We start from the raw sequence: 18,427 nt of genomic DNA, 5'->3' as shown, positions 1-18,427 counted from the left end.
AGCTCATGTGCAGGAACGCCGTATGGTTGCTGGTCTACCTTATACAGCAGGTGTACTGCTTTAATGTTTGTTAGGTGTCTCAACAGACACACTTTTACTAAGACCTAATGACATAGATAATACACAAATACGACTGATTTCATTAGGTACTAGTAGTAAAATTTAATTAGTTGCTCTTTGTACACTGCCCTGCAAACAGCGATAGTAAGAATACACCTATTATCACATACTATTAAAAAGACAGGGAACTCTGTGTAGGCTTGCACTCCTACTTCCAGTTATAGAGGAAGCATTGATACAAGTACAAGCCAGGTTCAAAATAATAGTAAATATATAACCTTACACCTCCAAATCTAGGGTATTCCGGAAGGGACAGAAAAGAGAAATGTTTCTCATCCTGCTTTTTACTCACCCACTGAGGTCAGGACTAGATTGCGTGCCCAGAGATGCTCTGCACTGAGCACGATACTAGCTACTACAGAAGCTGCAACCCTAGACACAACAGGGTGAGGTAAGGACATAGGAAGCCCGCCTTTTGTATCAAAACTCCAGTGACTAAAAAGACGATCATAAGCTTCAAATCTGGGAGTTTTTAAGTCAGACTTTGAAGGTGTTTAAAGCAAAAGAAGGTGGTTTTCTTGTGTTCTATCTGCCGCTTCTCTATTCAAGAGTGCTCTATGGTACTGGGGGCATGCAGGGACAGGGAGGGAACAGAACAGCACGCGAAGGTTATACAAACTACCAACAAAACCACCCTAAAACACCTTCTGTGAAAATGAAATAGCAACATTTCATTTGATAGTTTTTCATTGTCACACTTTGGCAGTTTGCAGCTTCATCTACAGGCAATGTTGTAACGAAGACACCGGATAGAATTATCTCCAAATTACTCCTTCTCACAAGACTTTCTGGTCACCTGAAATCATACGCTTCGTAGTGGAATGCTACTACACTACTACTCAACACCAAACAATTCTCATTGTTAAATACGATGCCTTTTCCACAATTCACAATTAAACAGCAAGAAATCTTATTTGGACATCTTCCTCCCTGCAAGTACATTCCCGAAATAAAAGCCCTTGAGCTTCTACTTACCTGGTGGTAACTGAAAATTCTGAATGTTAGTTGGATTCTGAGGTGGCTGAGGCAAACGAGGTGCTAAAACTGTAGGAGTCAAAGTCGCTCTGATTCCACTCGTAGTTGCTGTTGGAGTCCTTGGCAGAGTTTGTGCCACTGTGTTGGCAGTGCCTTTAGCCATTCCCGTAGGGGTGCCAGGTGCTGCAGGAGGTATCCCACCAGGATTGGGAGCAACATTGGAGAGCCCAGCTTGCATAGTTTGCCCAATAATCATGTTACCCCCTGTAGTACTGGGCTGGCCAGCAGTAGCCAGCGTCTGCTGTTGGGATACTGCCTGGACTATAGTTTTAGGAGACTCAGATTTGATGACCTGCGTGGCGGGAGCTGCTGGTACGGTGGTACCAGGCTGGCTGTTCACAAGCGACGTCTGGAGGGAAACTCCAGATCCCACAGTGGCCGTAGCAACAGCAGGAAAACTCCCCACGCTGATGGTTGAATTGATCACAGTATTGCTCCCGTTCTGAGTGGCTGCACCAGCTGCAGCCACTGTGGGTCCTGCTGTGTGGATCGGTGGCCTCACGAGCGTCACCGTAGGCCCCCCACTTCCAACGCTCGGTGGCGGCTGCGAGGAGATAACTGTGGGCGAGGAGGAAGATGCGGAGGACACAGCAGTGTTAAGGAAAGAAGTCTGGATGACAGTGTTGGAAGCTGACGGCAAAACAGCGTTAACAGTGTTTCCTTTTCCCACAGATCCAGGTCCATTGTTAACGAGAGGGGCAACAGCAGGTGCAGAAGCGGGGTTAGCAGTCACAGGAGTCCCAGAGAAAGCAGCGCTTCCTGCATGGTGAGAGTTCATCACCACGTTACTCCCATTCAGAGTTTGCACTGTTGTGGTCCCAATCTTGCCATTCCTGGTGGACATGGCAGTCGCCATGGTGCTGATAACCACCGATTTGCCCTGACTGAGGGTCCCTGGAGCAGCAGTGACTTCAGATCCTCCTGCTGCTGCAGTGGTGGTGCTGGTGCTCGTCGTGGTGGCTCCATCCAGAGCTGAAGTCTGGGACCTGGTGTTATGATTAATAACACCCCCTTGCACCGCTCCTGCTCCTGCAAAACAACAACAAGGTTAACCAGAGAGAATGAGCAGGAGGAGAACTCCAGCAAAGACAGAAAGTTCTCCCTCATCACCAGGTCTTCTCCATCTCCGAGGCTACTTGCACGCAGCCAAGAAAATGAGATAGAGAACAAACTGAAGAGGGATTTAAAGACGTTATCCTGAAACCCCCAATTTCCCACCAAAGATTGGTTGCTTCAATATGAACCGTAACACCCTCACCCTCATCACTACAATAAGAGAAAATTGGGAAAAAAAGCTTTGACATGATCTGAGGGAAGGAAGAAGGAAGATCATCTCAGACCTCTTCCCCATTCTAGAGCCTGACACCACATTTATCAACAGGACTGCAACTGCAAGAGGGGCAAATGGCAATAGAAGACACGTTAATAAGACATATTCCTTATGCCCAGCACATGTTATCCCCTAATCCTTTCATCTCCTACAGAGTCAGTCAGAGCAAGAGGCTCAACACGAGCAAAATACGAAAAACTGAAGGGAAACAAAAACATCAGCCTGCCAAGGTAAGAAGTACCGTGAGGCCTGGTGCAGGCTGCAAGAAGACCCCTCCCCCTTATTACAGGATTTGTTCTTCTGGATCTGAAGTTCCCACAGCCAGAGACAGCCACGAAATAAATAAAAAGCAAAGCTGAGTTTAAGAAGGGACAAGATGATGTAGCTTCTTGTCCTGAATAATCCTCACGCCCCCCTGATGAGGCCTGGCGTTACCACAAGTACAATCAGACAGCCTGGGTCCTGGCCCTAAGGAGACAGAAAGGGGAAAAGAGCAGTGACAGACAAACGTTGAGATGCACGTTACGAGGGTTGAGGAGATCCTCCTAGAAGAGCTTCATTAATCACGACAGAAGGTCTGTAATATCTTCTTACACTTTAGCAACAAGAAAAGAAGCAAAAAAAAAAAAATGGGGGGAGGGGAGGAATTGCAGAGAGATTCTGGGGAGACATTTTTTTATTATTATTATTATGATTATTATTCCCCAGAAAAACCTCTTCCCTCCATTCTCGTGGAGCGCACCCTCAGCCCTAGCACCAACCCCATCCCCTAGGATCCTCAGGAGACAAGGAGGGAGAACACCCGCAGGTAGCGGGGGGGGGGGCGGGAAGGGGGGCACTGGACCAGGTGGGGTGCCATGGCCTGAATTCCCCCCCCCTTCCCGGGACCCGGCGTTGTGACAACCCCCCCTTGAGGGCAGAGGAGGAACGGGAGGTGTCGGCTGCCCCCTGAAGCCCCCGCCAAGGAGGGAGGACGGGGGGGGGTGCGGGGAGGAATACCCAGGCCGGCAGATATTGGGGGGGGGGGGCCGCGTTTTGAGGGACTTCCTCCCCTCAGCGATCCCCCCTCGCTTCCTCCTGCGCAGGAAATAGGTGTCATGATTAATAACACCATAACACCCCCCTGCGCTCCGGGGACAGGGCCGGGGGAAGGGAGGGAGCGCTGCCCCAGCCGGCCCTACAGAGAAGGGGGGATCCCCCCCCAGCAGCCCCTACCCCCGGTCAGGGCACGGGGGGCGGCCCACGAGGTGCAGGCAGCGCCGAGGGGGGGGTGGGCAGAGCCTCCCCCAGCGCCGGGGTCACCCCAAACCCCTTCAGGAGGAGCAGAAAAGGGAAAGGAGGTGGGGGGGGGGGGGGACCGGCTGCTCCCATGGGGGGGGGGGCTGCCCCTAAAGCCGAGGGGTGAGACATCCTGAGGCGAGGAGGGGAAATAAAGGGGAGGGGGCGCCCCGGGGGGGCACACGCACACCCTGAGGGGGCACACACACCCCTGGGGGGGGCACACACACCCGCCCTGAGGGGGCACGCGCACCCCTCGAGGGGGGCTCGCCCCCACAGGATCCATCCCCCCCCGGCACAGCGAGGAGGAGGAGAGGGAGGAAGGCAGGGGGGGAGCGGGGGAGGGGAGGGCCCCGGCGCCCCCCAGCCCAGCCCAGCCCCGGCGGTACCTGCTTTGGCCAGCTCCGGGGCGCTCAGCCCCATCTTGCCGCCGCTCTCCGGCTGGGCGTTCGCGGTGCCTCCCGCTCCTGCTCCGGCGGGGCTGGGGCTGGGGCTGGGGCTGCCGCTGCTCACAACATGGTTCCCCAGCAGCCCCCCAGCGGCCCGCAGGGGCTCCTGCGCCTTGTGGTGCTGGTGGTGGTGGCCGGAGGCCGCCAGCTGGGACTCCAGGGAGCCCACCAGGTCGCTCACCACCTTCTCGTCCACCTCCGTGTTCAGGAAAACCTCATCCAGCAGATCCGAGCCCGCCGCCATCTTTTTTTTGGAGGGTTCCTGTGAGCGGCTCCCTCCTCCCCCCCCCTCCCCTTCCACTCCTCCCCCCTCCCCCCCCGCACACACACACACACGCTCAGGCCTCTCCCCCCTCCCCTCCGCGCTCCGGCACCGCGCAGGCGCGCGGGCCCGGCCTCACCTCAGCGGCCGGAGAGGGATTCCGCCCTCTTCTGATTGGCCGGCGGCCGCCTATAAAAGGCGGGGCAAATGGCTGCGGAGGCTCAGTTGGGAGGCGGGCGGCGGCGGCGGTGGTGGCGGCGGGGACGGGGGAGGGCGATTGCGGAGGGGAGGGGGGAGGACGGGGAGGGGGCGCGAGGCCGCCGGGCCGCCGCTGTGGGAGGGGGCGGGCGGCGGGGGGGGAAGGGGGAGGCCGCGGCTCTTTGTCTGCCCCGGCGCAAAATGGCTGCGGCTCCCCCCGCCGCTCCCGGCTCCGAAGGGCGCCCCGCACCTGTGCTGGCGGCGTGTGACCGAGCCGCCGGCCCCGGGGGGGGGGTGAGGGGGGAAAAGGGACGGACGGGTGGCCGGATAGACAGGCGGCTCCGGGCGGGGAGCAGCCCGCCGGGGTGCTGAGGGTGGGTGGGCGGTGGGTGCTGTGCCCGGCCCCGGGTCTCCCTCCTGGGCCCCGCTGCGGGGACAGCTCCGCGCCCGGGGGTGGCCCAGCGGCGGGAGCCGCACTTTGACCCCGTTGTGCAACCGCCATCAAGGAAGTCAACAGGGTCGGGGTGAAAAATACGACCTGGCTTCTCACTAACGCTCTCTTTCTCTAGGTGTTGTTTTCCAAAGGCGGCTGAAGCGTTGGAGCAAAATGAGCGGGAAGAGAAAGCACGGGTAAGTTTGGAGAGGTAGCGAGCCTAAAGCAGGGCCTCGTGTTTCAGCGTTTCTGCTCTTGTGTGCTGGGAATGGATGGAATTAAAGGCTGGAACTGCGTCGCAGGGATCGACTCAGCACCTGCTAATGCCCTGCCCAGAATTCACCGGCCTGCTGGCTGACAGTAGGGCTGCAGCGGTGGAGACTGGTAAGAGTAAGTGCTCTGAGCTCCCTGAGACTGGATTGCTTTAAATAGGGCAGTGATGAGAGGATTCTCTGCTTAGGGTTGCCCAAAGATGGGTGTCAGAGCTTTCTGCGTTACAATTTGTGGTGATCACTTAACTCGTAGTGCTGTGACATGGAACAAAGTGCCCCGCTCACCAGTTGGCCCAGTAAGCGATGGGAACAGTCCTGAAGTAGTTCCATGTCCTACTCTGCCCACAAACACACGAATATGTCTACAGGAGATGTTTGCCAAAAGGTCACTAAGGAAACAGTAGAAACCGATAGCTATTCCTTAATAGGGTGAGTAAATATCTTTAAATCAAGTCTTAGCCCTTACCATAAACTGTATTTCAATAACTGTTGTGGTTTCTCACATCCCCCTCTCACCTGCACAAGACTGCTGCTGCTGAGTTAAAATTATGACACAGCCTTTCCTTCAGCTCTGATTGCTTTACAAGGAGGCATCACTAGAAGGGACTGCATAGGTCCTCTGAGAAGTTCTAAATTAGGGTTTTATAATCCTTTATTCTTGTTCTCAAATATTTTGTACTTCATAGCTTTTTTTGTCTTCATACCTTTTCTCAGTCATCACTCAAAACTCGTAGAGAAAAAGAAAATACCTCTTTCCTCTCTGCAACTCTTACCTTCCATTTTTTGCCCAGTTGTAATGCTGCAAAGTAGTTGCCCACTTCTTGCAAGGCAGGAATGCTGCTTCAAGCAGAGTCACGTCTACCGGTTTGTTGCTGCCCCAGTCAAGCACATTGCCAGTTTTAGCTGTGATGAAATTCTATAAGCAACATACCAAAGAACTATCTAGAATAGAAGTCTCTTTGCATTCCCAAAACAGTGGAAGAATTAATCTACATCAGCTGCTCCAATGATTTATGGGGGGAGCTAGGCTTGAGCTGCAGCAGCCTGAAGGTGCAGAGTGGCTGCACATCTTTCTTTCGCAGCACCTAAATGGGTGTATAGCCCAAAGCTGGGCTGGTGAGAGTGATGGAGGAAGAGAGTGAGCGACGTGAGAGATGGATTAAATTATCCCATGGCAGCAGTAGTCAACACGAAGGGATAGAGCAGCCGATGTTCTTCTACTGCTCGCATTTTAGGGCAGCTGGAATGCAGCTTACAGCTGTATTACAGAACTAGAAATAAAAACCTAGAAATCATCAGTCTTTGTTCTAGCACTCTCGTTAGTAGGCCCATATGGCATATTTACCATATTAGGTAAACAACTTTACGAAATTACAAGAGCAACTGAAATGCGTTATGACTTGTGTGTTGTAAGTGTGCAAGATTTATTAATGGATAATTTATCTTTTTGCACTCTGCCTTTCATTTGCTATTGGAAGTAACTTTTTAGATGGGATTCTTCAGGCCCAGGATTCCAGCTCTGCTGTATTGTACTGCTCACTTCTTAGTCTAAAAGTTGCTCTAATATTCGTCAAATCTGGTTTCTGTAACTACTTCAAACCTGAATCAGAACATTTCAAGAAGTGGTCAGAGCCAATGGAGAACAATTTGTTGGTAACAGGTAACACAGAGGTATACTTAATGTTCATCATTCTGACACTTTTGTACAATTTCTGTGGAATTAAGACCTATTTTCCAAATAAATGCTTGCTTTACTTCAGAGTGTTTGTTTTATGAAAGCGCCTGCATTTCACCTAGCATGACTGTAGCAGAATACTTTGTCCCATTGATGTCCGTGCCCTGGTTTCATGATGCTCTGGGTTTGTTACAAAACTTAGGTACTGCTGCAGAAACTCGTTCCATGCTTGCATCTGCGTGCATTTCCAAATTGTTTGGAGGACAGGAGCACAGGAGGTTAATGGACAATTGCAGAAGTACACGGTGTCAGGAGAAAGACAAAATAGCGGAGCTCTGGTTGAGGATGATGCAGACCTATGCAGAAACACAGTTTGTCAGCTTTACAGTCTGCGTGCTGATCCTTCTGCAAAGGGGTGTCAGTCTGCACCAGGCTTCATGTGCATCTGCAATACAAAAGTGACAGTAACCTGTACAAAAAGTATTCCCGTTGTGAACGTTTTACTTTGAATTGAGGGGCAAATGCAGTCTTATTACACACAAGCACATGCAGATAAATAAAACAACTTTTGTGCCTCTTTGTAGTCTGCACTTTGTCTCCTTCTTGGAAACTCAAGATATCATTGAAGTGTTGGTCTTAAAATCATGACACACGTTTCAGCTGTCATTTGGTGGATCTCTGAATAAGTCTCATGTCCCTAATAGTTGGAAATTGGAAGAGGTATACCAAAATCACCCACTTGAAGTGTTTATATCTACGTAACAATGGAACTTCAGAAGTGGTGCAGAAAAACAAACTTCTTTTTTCCACAAAAGATGCTAGTAAGACCTACAGTGACATATGCTTGAATAAAAATGTGACAAATTCAGGGATTTCCTTCTTTTAAAAAATAAATTATTTAACTGTACCTGGTTATTGGGAAATACATAAAAACAATCTGTTAGAGAAAGACTACTAATGAGCTAGATTTTTTAAAAAAAGTTAGCTGAGCACGCAACTGCCTTGTGAATCTTCTCTAGTTTTTGTGGGACGGTTTGAGGAGTGTGTCCCTAGCACACGCTACATGCAATTCATGTGGGAGTTACTTAAGTATGGCTATACCAAAGTCCATGCAGCTAAACATCCTGTGCCCAAAAGAGGATGCCCAGAGAATATACTGTGGGATAAAGGATCGTTGTTTAAAGGCCTTCAAGGCTTTCCAGTATAAAAGAGTTGTGGAATACTGTTTTTCCTTCCCGACTGCTCTTAATCTAACTTGTCATGCTTGCTACTGCGTGCCAAGATAGGAAGCATCAAAATCCAGACTCATCTACACGGGAAGAATTAGGGAACTTTACTAAGAAAAAGGAGCACTTGTACAAGATGTAAGTTTCCAACTACGTGCTCGGCAGCAAGCAGATTCTTTTAAAGCAAATCTTCTGAATGGAGATTACTAACAAATGTCCAGAATAATGTTTGTAGAAGAGACAAGAAGCAGGCATGTCAATAAAGATTTACGTTTTATGTTATAAAAAAATTCTTGTGCAAGTCGACGTGATTCAGGGAAGAAAAAATATTATTAAAAGATGAATGGTCCTTCTGGTCATGACAGCTAGTTTCAATAATTTTCTATTTTGAATTTAGCAAATGACTAGAACTGACTGGACAAAATGAAAATGCTTTCCTCTCTAAGTAAATTAAAGTAACTTTTGGAAACTTCAGTCCCTCCTTCCATGTGATACCCTGACAGAATATGTCAAGAAATTGTGCCTAGTGATGGGTCTCATTACTGCAAATCCAATTTGTACATTTTACGGTCTGGACCTGTTAGAATATGTCTGAAATACTTGTTTTTAGTGCAAGGTGGCCTTGGCAGTTCCGGTTTCAATTGGTATTCTTTGTGAGCAAACTGTTACCCTGCCAGGGATATTTTGTCAACAATTATCCTCAGAGGTCCTTGCCATGGTATAATAATGCAATGGACGTTTCAGTTCCGGACTCTTTTGAGCCTTCTTAGCTCAGAGCTGTTCCGGTTCTTCTCTGACTTTCTAGCATCATTCAATATCTAAAATTCTCTTCACCAGTCCTCACCACTTACTTTTTGAGCAGCGCAGATCACTGGTCCTCTTCCTCCTTTACAACTCCATTAGACTTCAATTTTCCACCTCCCACCTATTTTCCACCTCCCTTACCTATTGGAAAACCAGTAGGTAAATCAGTTGTTGCCTCCAGACACAAGCTTGGTAGCCCACTAAGGTCAGAAGGTGGCTTCTGTCCTGTTTACTGATCTTTCCGGTGCCAGTAGTTTTTGCCAGAGGTATTTTGGCTGTTAACAGGCCTATGTGCTACCCCTCCTCTTACTCTAGCTCATCTGGAAAGCACGTGCTCTGTCATCAGCCCTATCTTCTGTTAAGGGTCGTGGTTAACCAGAATAGTTCCCATGCCTGGAACCAACCCTCATCCTAAAATGACTGGGAGAGCAGAGAGCTCCTGGAATTCAGATTTCCTTCACAAGGGCCAGTCACTTTTGACTTACATAACTTCGAGAACCAAACTATTCTAAGAAAATAAGCTGAATTCAACAGGCCCCCAAATGTTCTTTAAAAAACGGCAGGTAAAGGTATAACTTCTTCCTTACCTCCCCAGCCTCTGCTGCGCTAGCAACTGGACAAACTGGCTTGCATTTCCAAAGGGCACAGCCTCACCTTTCTAGGTTGGATCATCACTAGAACCCTGCAGAAAAACAAAAACACAAACCTGTCTTCTCTAAGGTTTTCTTTATTCCCTGGTCTCCATGAATTCTCTTACATAGAACATATTTCTGCCACTTTACACATGACATATAGCAGGCTCTATGAAATTTGCTCTCAAATGTAAAAATGAAATTTGCACTCTTAAATGCACACATGCACTCTTAAAACAGAGCTCCTTAGAGAACTGAAGGCTGCTTCAACTTTTTCCAGTCAGTACAGTGATATGGCATTCTTAGGCTGCTGCCTTTTTGTCTTCTCAAATATAGTTTTTACCAGACACTTCTTTAACAATTGGCCAGTTATGGCAAGCAGTTTTATCTCTTTCTTCACATGCTGCCCTCCATTCACTCATCTTCAAAAATACGTAATAAAATGAATCATAAATGGAAGAACTGAAGATAAATCTTCATCTTGTTTGGTTCTGGTCAGTGCCAAGAACAGGTACAGTTCATGTCACGTCAGTTGTGAAACAGCAGTTGCTGTAGATGAAAACATTTGTCCTATGGAATTTGATAGGCATTTGTTTTATCACAATGCCTAGAGACCATAAGTTACAGGAACAGAGCTAGAAGCATTCTTTGTCCCTAAGCCCTTATCTAAATCATTCAATAGCCCCCCGGTACCCCTCTTTTTAAATAGAGGAGTTATTTCAAAGGAGGACCGTGTGCCTGAATATGCACATTGGAGATCAACAATAAAAAGCATCAAATGGAACTAGCAGGCCAAAGAGGTGGTAAAATTTTCAGCGTACATACAACACATAGGTCAAGATCCAGATTCCTGTAGATTTTAATTGGAAAAATAATCACGTGTACAAGCATTTCTGACAGTCGTCTTCGGATGACAGAAATGGCTAAGTCATTTTCCTTACTCCATCTCTAGTCCATAGTCTGCCAAATGCTGTTACCAAGCCGTATGAGACGATAGGATTCCTCAGAGCAACCTAACTAATTTTAGTGACAGTATAAAGAAAACAGACACGAAAGACACTGAACTGGAAAGCCAGTGGAGACAGAAGAGGTATGGAAACACCATCACGTGAAGAAAAAAAGTGAAAGAAATGCAGTAAAGGAGGTTTGTTTTGGTTATAACGAAATGAGATTGTATCTAAACATTTTGTGGATTTGGAATGCAAAAAGTATGTAAGCAAGATTTTGCCAAGGTTTTTTTATTCTTACTTTCTAATGAACTCTCTGTATTAACTGATTAAAATAAATCATGCTGTATCGTCTGTTCTGAGCTGCCTCAAACTTAATGAAAGCACAGCATGAAAGGCTATTATATAGAGTTTTCTTCTGAACTCTCCAGCAGTCCTAAAATAGTTAGGGATATTACTCCAGACTATAGGTTACTTTCTTACACTACCTAAAATATATCCTCACTATCAGAGTTCAAGGACTGGCCCCTATTCCTCTAATGAGCTTTTGCTCAGTTTTGAAACTCCAAACAAATCCAATAACTCAATTAAATATGGGATGAGTTCCCACAGTTGAGAGAAGAAACTAGTACAACCTTTGAAACAAGTCAGACAGATATTTTCTCTCAGAATACAAGATGCCAACCCAAAGGAAGTGACACCCCAGATGGAGGGCCAAGTTTTTTATGTTAAGTTATTCTTTATTGTCATTTTTTTCTGTATGGGGTTACTTGTAATACTCTTTCATTACTGCAGAGTTACATATAGTGAGTCATTGTTACTTAGGTTTCTAGCTAGGACAGTAAACCCATCCATCTGTGTGAGCTAACCAATTATTAACAACTGGACAAAATGGCAAGCAACAAACACCACACCTTGGTTAGAGAGAATGATTACTTTGGGAAGCAACAATTTGTATGTTCTTCTGCAAGAAAATGAAGTTGTTTTTCCAAAACTGCAAACCTTGTTTCTCTTAATTATTTTCAGCAGAGCAGAAGAGGGAGCTAGTTTTGCTGCTCTGTACAGTTTAGTGGGCCAGTAACTTTACTCACTCATTGCTGTTCCTTGACATGAAGCAGTCTATGCAGAATTGTAGGACTTGGCAGCCTGAAGCCATCTCTGCTACACCCTCGCCCCCACCAAGAACTCATCAAACTTAACTTCCTTGTGACCCTAAAAGCTATGTCAAGTTGCATACTGGAACAAGTGCTGGTGTGATCACTTTACAGAACAAATACGTGGTTTAAAATTGTACTAATAGAACCCCTGCCATACCTCAAGCAATAGAGAAATGAGGTATGAAATACAAATTATGCAAAAGCTTTGGAACAGTAAAGGTCAGAAGTTCCAGGTGTATGTGGAAAGCGTACACACAAATACCACAGCAGTGAGGAGAACTGACCAACCGGAGTGACGCTGCCGTCTTAAGTGAAGTCTGATTTATAGTTTAGCTTCTAAAAGATGAAGGAGATTAAATGCCGGTTTATTGTCATACAAAAATAAATTACTTTCTGAAACTGCTCTAAAATCCTATTGCTATGATTTAGCCTTACCAGTCTTGGGATCTTTAACTAAAAGCATCAATTAAAACCTATAAACTTTAAACTCAAAAGCCTGTTTAGTCTTACTTTAAGGAGTCAAGTAACAAACATAAAGGAAGAACACTCAAGCAGATGAAACAATGAATAATAACTCACGTCCTCAAAGACGTTTCTGAAACATGCCTTTTAAAACAAGTCAAAGAACAATTTGAGCTATGAAAGCTGCAGCAGATGTTGCGCAGGAAAAGAACAGCATACAGCCGAGGCTAGGTAAAACGATACATTACCTAGCTGCAGAGAAAGAAGCAGAATCTACCAGTTGTTTGCAAAACACACAAGGAGAGGGAGATTCATTTCTGTGCCTCAAGAACAGAATCCACTATCGACAGTTAATGCAAAAGAGGTTCCTGAACTAAAACATCAAATGAAGGAGCTCTTTTCTCTGTGTGCTCTCAGCCCAATGCTGGGGATATACAGAGGCTTGCAGTTCACTTCAGCACACCGCTACCCAAGAAAAAAAACAGCCTATGCAGCAAAACAAACAGTCAGAGCTTTTTCCTACTGGAACTTCGTATTTTAGGCTATGTTCAGTGCTCCCCAGCGTCCTAGATAGACAGCTATCTCTCTTTATGTCCTAATTATTTCTAAACTTAGGTCTGAATCCTCTTACTCATCTGAATGGAAGATAGATGCCTAAACACCTTTTTTAGAATCTAGGTCTGGCTTGTGAGACTTCATCCTTCAGTTTTTGTGAACAATTTGCAAACTTCAGCTTCATCAACTTTTTTTGCATCACCTGTATTATCCATTGCCCCAGCTTCATGAAAGGATCCCTTAAAATTATCTCCAGCTCCCAAACCCATGAATAAATCACCATCCAGTCACCCGGGATAACTTCACCTTGCCATTTTTGATTCAGAAAATGTACGCCTCAATATAAAAGGTGTTTGCACATCTCTAACTGCTGCACTCCCCCTCCGCATGCTTCGATGATGAGATGAATCACAAGAGTGGACAGGATCTGGGGTTATGTTCTTGGTCTTATGTCTAGTGCCGCGGGTGTTTTTTTAGTCTCAGTTTCACAGCTTGTAAAGTAGACACTGTGGGGTAGTGATGTGAGTGCGAAAAAAGTCTGGAATAGCAGTTTGCATTCATTCTAATAAAAGGTGTTATGCATGTCAGAAATATTTCAGTTTTATTAAAATAAGTAAATGTTCCATCCTTACTCTGGCGCATCAAAAGTGTCACAACGACTTCTAACTTCTATAGGGTCAGGTAATGAAACATAACTTCTACAAGTAGGCCCTGTACATTCGTGAGGTAGAAACAGTAAAGACTGGGCAGGTGAGAAAGGCACTGCTGACTTACCCCATAAACCTACGTGAAGATATCAAGCTCCTCTTAAAAAACATGAGAGTATAGAGGCAGCCTGGAAGCATTACACAGAAAGAATAAATCCTCCAGCAGTGTTTTTTTTTTTTTTTTTGTAATTTTACTGTTGCCTTTTCACAAATACAAAAGAAAGTATCATTGTGCTCTATAGCAAAGCACTCCTTCCGAGCAGAAAATGATTGATTTAGCAGGGAAAAGAATAAACTGACTACAGCATGAAAGTGCATACATGGAACAAGAAAAGAAATACATACTATTTTAATGACAATGTATTTATAATAAAGCTGTTTAAAAGTATTGATTAAGAACCTGTTAAATCTAGTAGGTAATTCCAAATGCTCCTTGTATATCTCTATAGCTAAAACTTGCTCTTAGATACTGAAACTATATGCTATAGAGGCTGTGTGTCTGTACAACCTAACTCACGCAAACACTTCCTCCTCTTATATTTATATTTCTTACCGTTAGATTGTTGAAATAGCCATCGGGGACATTTCAGGCACAGGACTGGAGTCGAACCTTTGTGGCTAGATACAGTGCACTGTGGCCAGGGTTAGGGGTTTTGGTTAGGGGTTAGAGGTTAGGGTTTGTAGAGAGAGAAATGCCCAAATTATGGTCTTGCTTTGATCCTCACAAACTTTGTGGGTCTGGATGAGAGGTTTAAGCTCTCTACCACAGCATCCTTACTGGGGAAATAGATTTTGTCTTGACTGCGCAACACATATGGACTGCTGAGAAATGCAGTGGAATAATGCAGATTTTTGCTGGTCCCACTAATTATGCAGTCAACGTACTAATTAGGAGAGACAATCCCACACAAGCCTAAAACTATGGCATTTTATAAAATATTTCATTTAAATCCAGAAGTTAAACTGACTTTAAATTTGATGTATGGGGGTGGAATGAAAGATGTCAAAATTGAAATGTCTGAGGTACAGACTCAAAACCGGGAAAAAGAGAGGAACAAAGGGGGAGAGAGGACAGAACAGTACTACATGCGCTAAAATATCTGTAGTTATTTCTGGAACAAAAAAAAAAAAGAAAACAACACCTATTGTTATGACTTTTTTTTTTTCTTCAGAAGAGATATCCCTGTTACTGAGAAGTAGGACAAACTAATGTAATGAAGCAATATTTCCTACATACATCATGGTGTCTCCTGTTCTTAGACTGCGGGACACTGAGAAACTAACTGTATGATGCATCCATTATCTAAATAAAAGTTGCCAAGTTTTCTTTTTTTCTACTTACTGCTATTTTTCCTTTTCATTTACTTTTTTTCCTTCTCTCTTCCCTTTATTCTGGTCTTCTTCAGTTGACTTTACATATTTTTTCTTTATTCTACTTCATGTGCTTTTCTTATAAAGGATAAAAACATTTACATACGTAGATCCTTTTCTTAATCTCATCTTTCCTGCATCTTTTCAGTTCTCCTTTTTCTAGTCCCTCCTTCATTTCTGAGCTCTTTTCTACTCCACATCCCCCATATCACTATAGAATTGTGTTCTGTACTTGGTGACCTTATCCTCCTTCCCTGCAGCTACCACATTTTCTTTGAAACTACTAGCAAGTTTCTAACATTTATTCTCCAGGGCTCATGCTTCTGCCTTCCTTTATACAATTGTGTTCTGTTTGCCATACCCAAACTCAAAACTCTGTTCCACTTTCACTTCCTCCATTTTCTACGCTAGCCTCTTTTCCCTCCTCTTCCCTCTTCCTTCCCTGGGGAAGGAATGCAGACCCTTAAGACTGCAGCCTTCCCTGTGCCGCCTCTGGTATTCTTCTCTCCAACCAACTTCTAGAATTGATACGGCAGCATAAAATAAATCACTACCTCTTTCAGATACTCATCTTTCTCCTACCAGAGAATAGCACTTGTGGCACTCCACATCCCTGATCTCTCCTCCAGTTGCAACGACAATCCTCCTATTGTTAATTCTCCCACTTTATACAAAGTGGTATTATTATTGTACTCGAAATTCCAATGATGTCTTTCCATCTGTCAAACTGACGAAAATTTACCTGTCCTGTCACCAGCCTTCTTCCAGTTGCTACAGGTTCCAATTCAACCACTGCTACCACTGCAGCGGCCATTTTTCTCAGCAGCTGCATGTATCCCAGTAGTTCCTACGACCAGCAACTAACTGCCACCATATCCCGCTGTCCCCAGACACAAGAGGAGATGTTTCAGCAGCCAGTGCCTGGCTCCCTTCTGCCAGCAGTTGGAGTTTGTTACAGACGTCTTTCCAACAACTGCCCTCTTGTCACTAACTCTGCCAAATGTCAGTTCAACCTACATTGCCATGGACGCTGCCATCAGTCACATTACTGTACTTTCTCCATCATAAACCCCACAAATTTTCGTCATTGCTCTTAGTCACACATCTCTTTTTTAGCTGCTAGGAAATATCATTAGATATATCAGTGGTGACCGTCCCAAATGCCAGTGGTTGCATTCCAACTGCCATGGGAGTCTTCCTAGTTCTGGCAACATAGTTTTCCTCTGACTGTACCCTACGTCTAGTCTCCAGTGGTCACTGGTGGTCCAAAATGCTGTTCTGTGAAAGCTGTGTCTGCTGCTATCATCAGGTACCAACCACTCTGTGAGGTTTCTTTCTGGTACCAGAATGAACTGCAATCAGCTTCTTGATATGAAGCTTAATCTTCCCTCTTTTTATGAGGGATGCCCAGGATTGCATACTTGTCATAAATTTAAGCAGTGAAACATGTTTTTTGGCCACCATTTCAGTGCTTAAGGGATGAAGAACTGTATTGTTTAGCAGAATAAATAAAACTAACAGGGCATTTAAAATGTCAGGTGTCATCTTCCGTCTTGCTGCTCACTTGTTATCTTTGACTGTTGTCAAAAGATACTGAGGTAATTCATTATAGTAAGAGTATCTTCCAGAGACAGGTTGATTTATGGCCATGATGATAACTAAAATTCCATACGTTTACATATTTCTCCTTACCTGTGAATAGTTTATGCCACTTCCATGTATCGTTCTTTTTTCACACTGTTTTAATTAGGCTCTCCGCAGGATCCACATTGCTGTTTTGGTACATGATGGTCCCTTCCTCTACTGCTATTGGGGAAAAAAAAGTGAGAGGGTAAAAGTTTGAGAATATAAGCCAGAAGAGAAAGTACTGCTGCTCTACCTTGGGTTACATTATCTTTACTAGTATCATTTTCCCTGTTCAGAACAATTATTTGCCAGTGAACTGAGCATTTTGTAATTACTTCTCACCCTACCTTTTCTCCATTCGAGCTTTTCCACACACTTAAACGAGACACTCCTCATATACAGAAGGTAGAAGAGTTTTTTCATCAGGGAAGTTTTTAGCCAGTAATTTGCCCACTAAGGAGCACCATTTACTACAACAAAAAGGCACCTTTTCTTGCTCTGTATAGGTTGTACCTAAGGCTGAGTTAAAGACGGGCTGACTTTAAAGGCCGACTTTTGCATTCAGAGAAATACTTTGCCCAGTGCGTATGTATGGAATCGTTTATTTTATATTTTAGCAACCGTCTCCAAGCTAAAACGATGAAGGTTTAAGAAGAGGGAGACTGTGACCATAAGGGAGAGCGAGGAGGAAGGCGTCTCTCCCCTTCGGGCAGGGAGGCTGCTCCCCGGGCCGTACGAACACCCCGAGGAGCAGCGCCACAAAACCCGTGAGGCCTCGGCTCGGCCAGCCCGGGGCATCCGGAGCCCAGCTCTGAGGCACGGCGCGGAGGCGAGCGGGTCTTTGTGACGGGAGGCCAGACCCGTCGGCTCCGCTGCGGGAAGATGTAACCAGGGGATGGGTGCGCGCCGCTCCGGCCAAGCCTCCTTCCGCCGAGACAATGGCTCCCGCTGCATTGTCTCCAGCCGCCGGGTTTGAATCTTATTCATTCGCGTCACACGAATTAGCGAGATTTGCGCCCTCTGACCCGCTCCCCGAGCGCGACTGCCCCGCCCCGTCCCGACCCACCCCCGGCGCTGCGCGGGGGCTTCACCTCCTGCCACCCAGGCCGCCAGATGCTCCCGCTTGTCCCCGGCTGCCCCGCAGATGGCCGCGGAGCTCCCGGGGGAGGCGGCGGGCAGGGCCCCGTCCTCCAGCTGCGGCCCGGCTCCGCGGTCCCCCCCCCCCGCTCGCCCCCCTCAGCGCCGGGAACAAAGGCGCCTCAGGGGCAGGCCCCCGTTAGCGCTCCGCGGGCTGCCCGGCCGCACGGAGCCGGAGGGGAGGGCGAGGGGCTGGGCGGGGAGGCGGCCATCAGCCGGCGGCTCCTGTCAGAGCGGGGAGCGGGCTGAGGGGGGGGGGGGGCGGCTCCCGTCAGGGCGAGCCGGGGGTCGGCTGAGGCGATGGCAGCCCCGGGGGGTTCTGTGAGAACCCCATGAGTTGTGTGAGGAACTGCCGTGTTTCGGGAGAGCCCCCGTGTTTCGGGAGGGCCCCCGTGTTTTGGGGGAACCCCCGCGTTGTGTGACACCCCCGCGTTGTGTGACACCCCCGCGTTGTGTGACACCCCCACGTTGTGTGACACCCCCCCGGGTGTGTGACACCCCCACGTTAGGTGACAGAACCCCTCGCTCGGTGACAAAACGCCCCCGCGGCGGGCGGCACAGCGCGCTCCTGTCACGCCTCCCCCTTCCCCCCCCCTTCCCCTCACAGCGCGCGGGAAGGGCGGGAAGCGCGCGAGCCCTCGCCCCTCCCCGCCCCGCCCCGCCCGCAGCGCACGTGGCAACCTCGCCTGGGCCCATCACGTGACGCGAGCCGCGGGCTTCCCCCCCCTCCTTTCCCTCCTCCTCCTCCCCC

General features: G+C 47.1%; 1 protein-coding gene and 1 long non-coding RNA gene across 4 annotated transcripts in view; both read right to left on the bottom strand.

The window, feature by feature from the left end:
* Positions 1–4,508, bottom strand: part of TAF4 (TATA-box binding protein associated factor 4) — a 37,710-nt gene extending 33,202 nt beyond the window's left edge. The window contains exons 1-2 of one of the 2 annotated variants that reach the window (XR_014573018.1): positions 4,153–4,508; positions 1,096–2,184 (exon numbers count right to left, since the gene is read on the bottom strand). Coding sequence is in view for 1 of the 2 variants with exons in the window: in XM_083801441.1 (XP_083657567.1) it covers positions 1,096–2,184; positions 4,153–4,456 (1,393 nt within the window). In the remaining variant the exon portion in view is untranslated. The remainder of the gene's footprint in view (positions 1–1,095; positions 2,185–4,152) is intronic. The other variant, XM_083801441.1, reaches the window with a different exon arrangement.
* Positions 4,509–4,805: 297 nt separating this feature from the next.
* LOC310882574 lies at positions 4,806–18,292 on the bottom strand. 2 transcript variants are annotated; one of them, XR_014573029.1, is made up of 4 exons: positions 17,631–18,292; positions 16,606–16,716; positions 9,670–9,764; positions 4,806–7,497 (listed from the first exon to the last, which is right to left on the bottom strand). It is a non-coding gene; the product is annotated as an uncharacterized lncRNA (long non-coding RNA). The 2 variants fall into 2 exon arrangements; XR_014573030.1 differs by having other exon boundaries at positions 16,606–16,719; positions 17,631–18,290.
* Positions 18,293–18,427: the final 135 nt, after the last annotated feature.

Source organism: Anser anser, assembly GCF_964211835.1.
Source record: "Anser anser genome assembly, chromosome: 16".
Taxonomy (NCBI): Eukaryota; Metazoa; Chordata; class Aves; order Anseriformes; family Anatidae; genus Anser; species Anser anser.
This window is presented reverse-complemented; position numbering and strand designations above follow the sequence as displayed.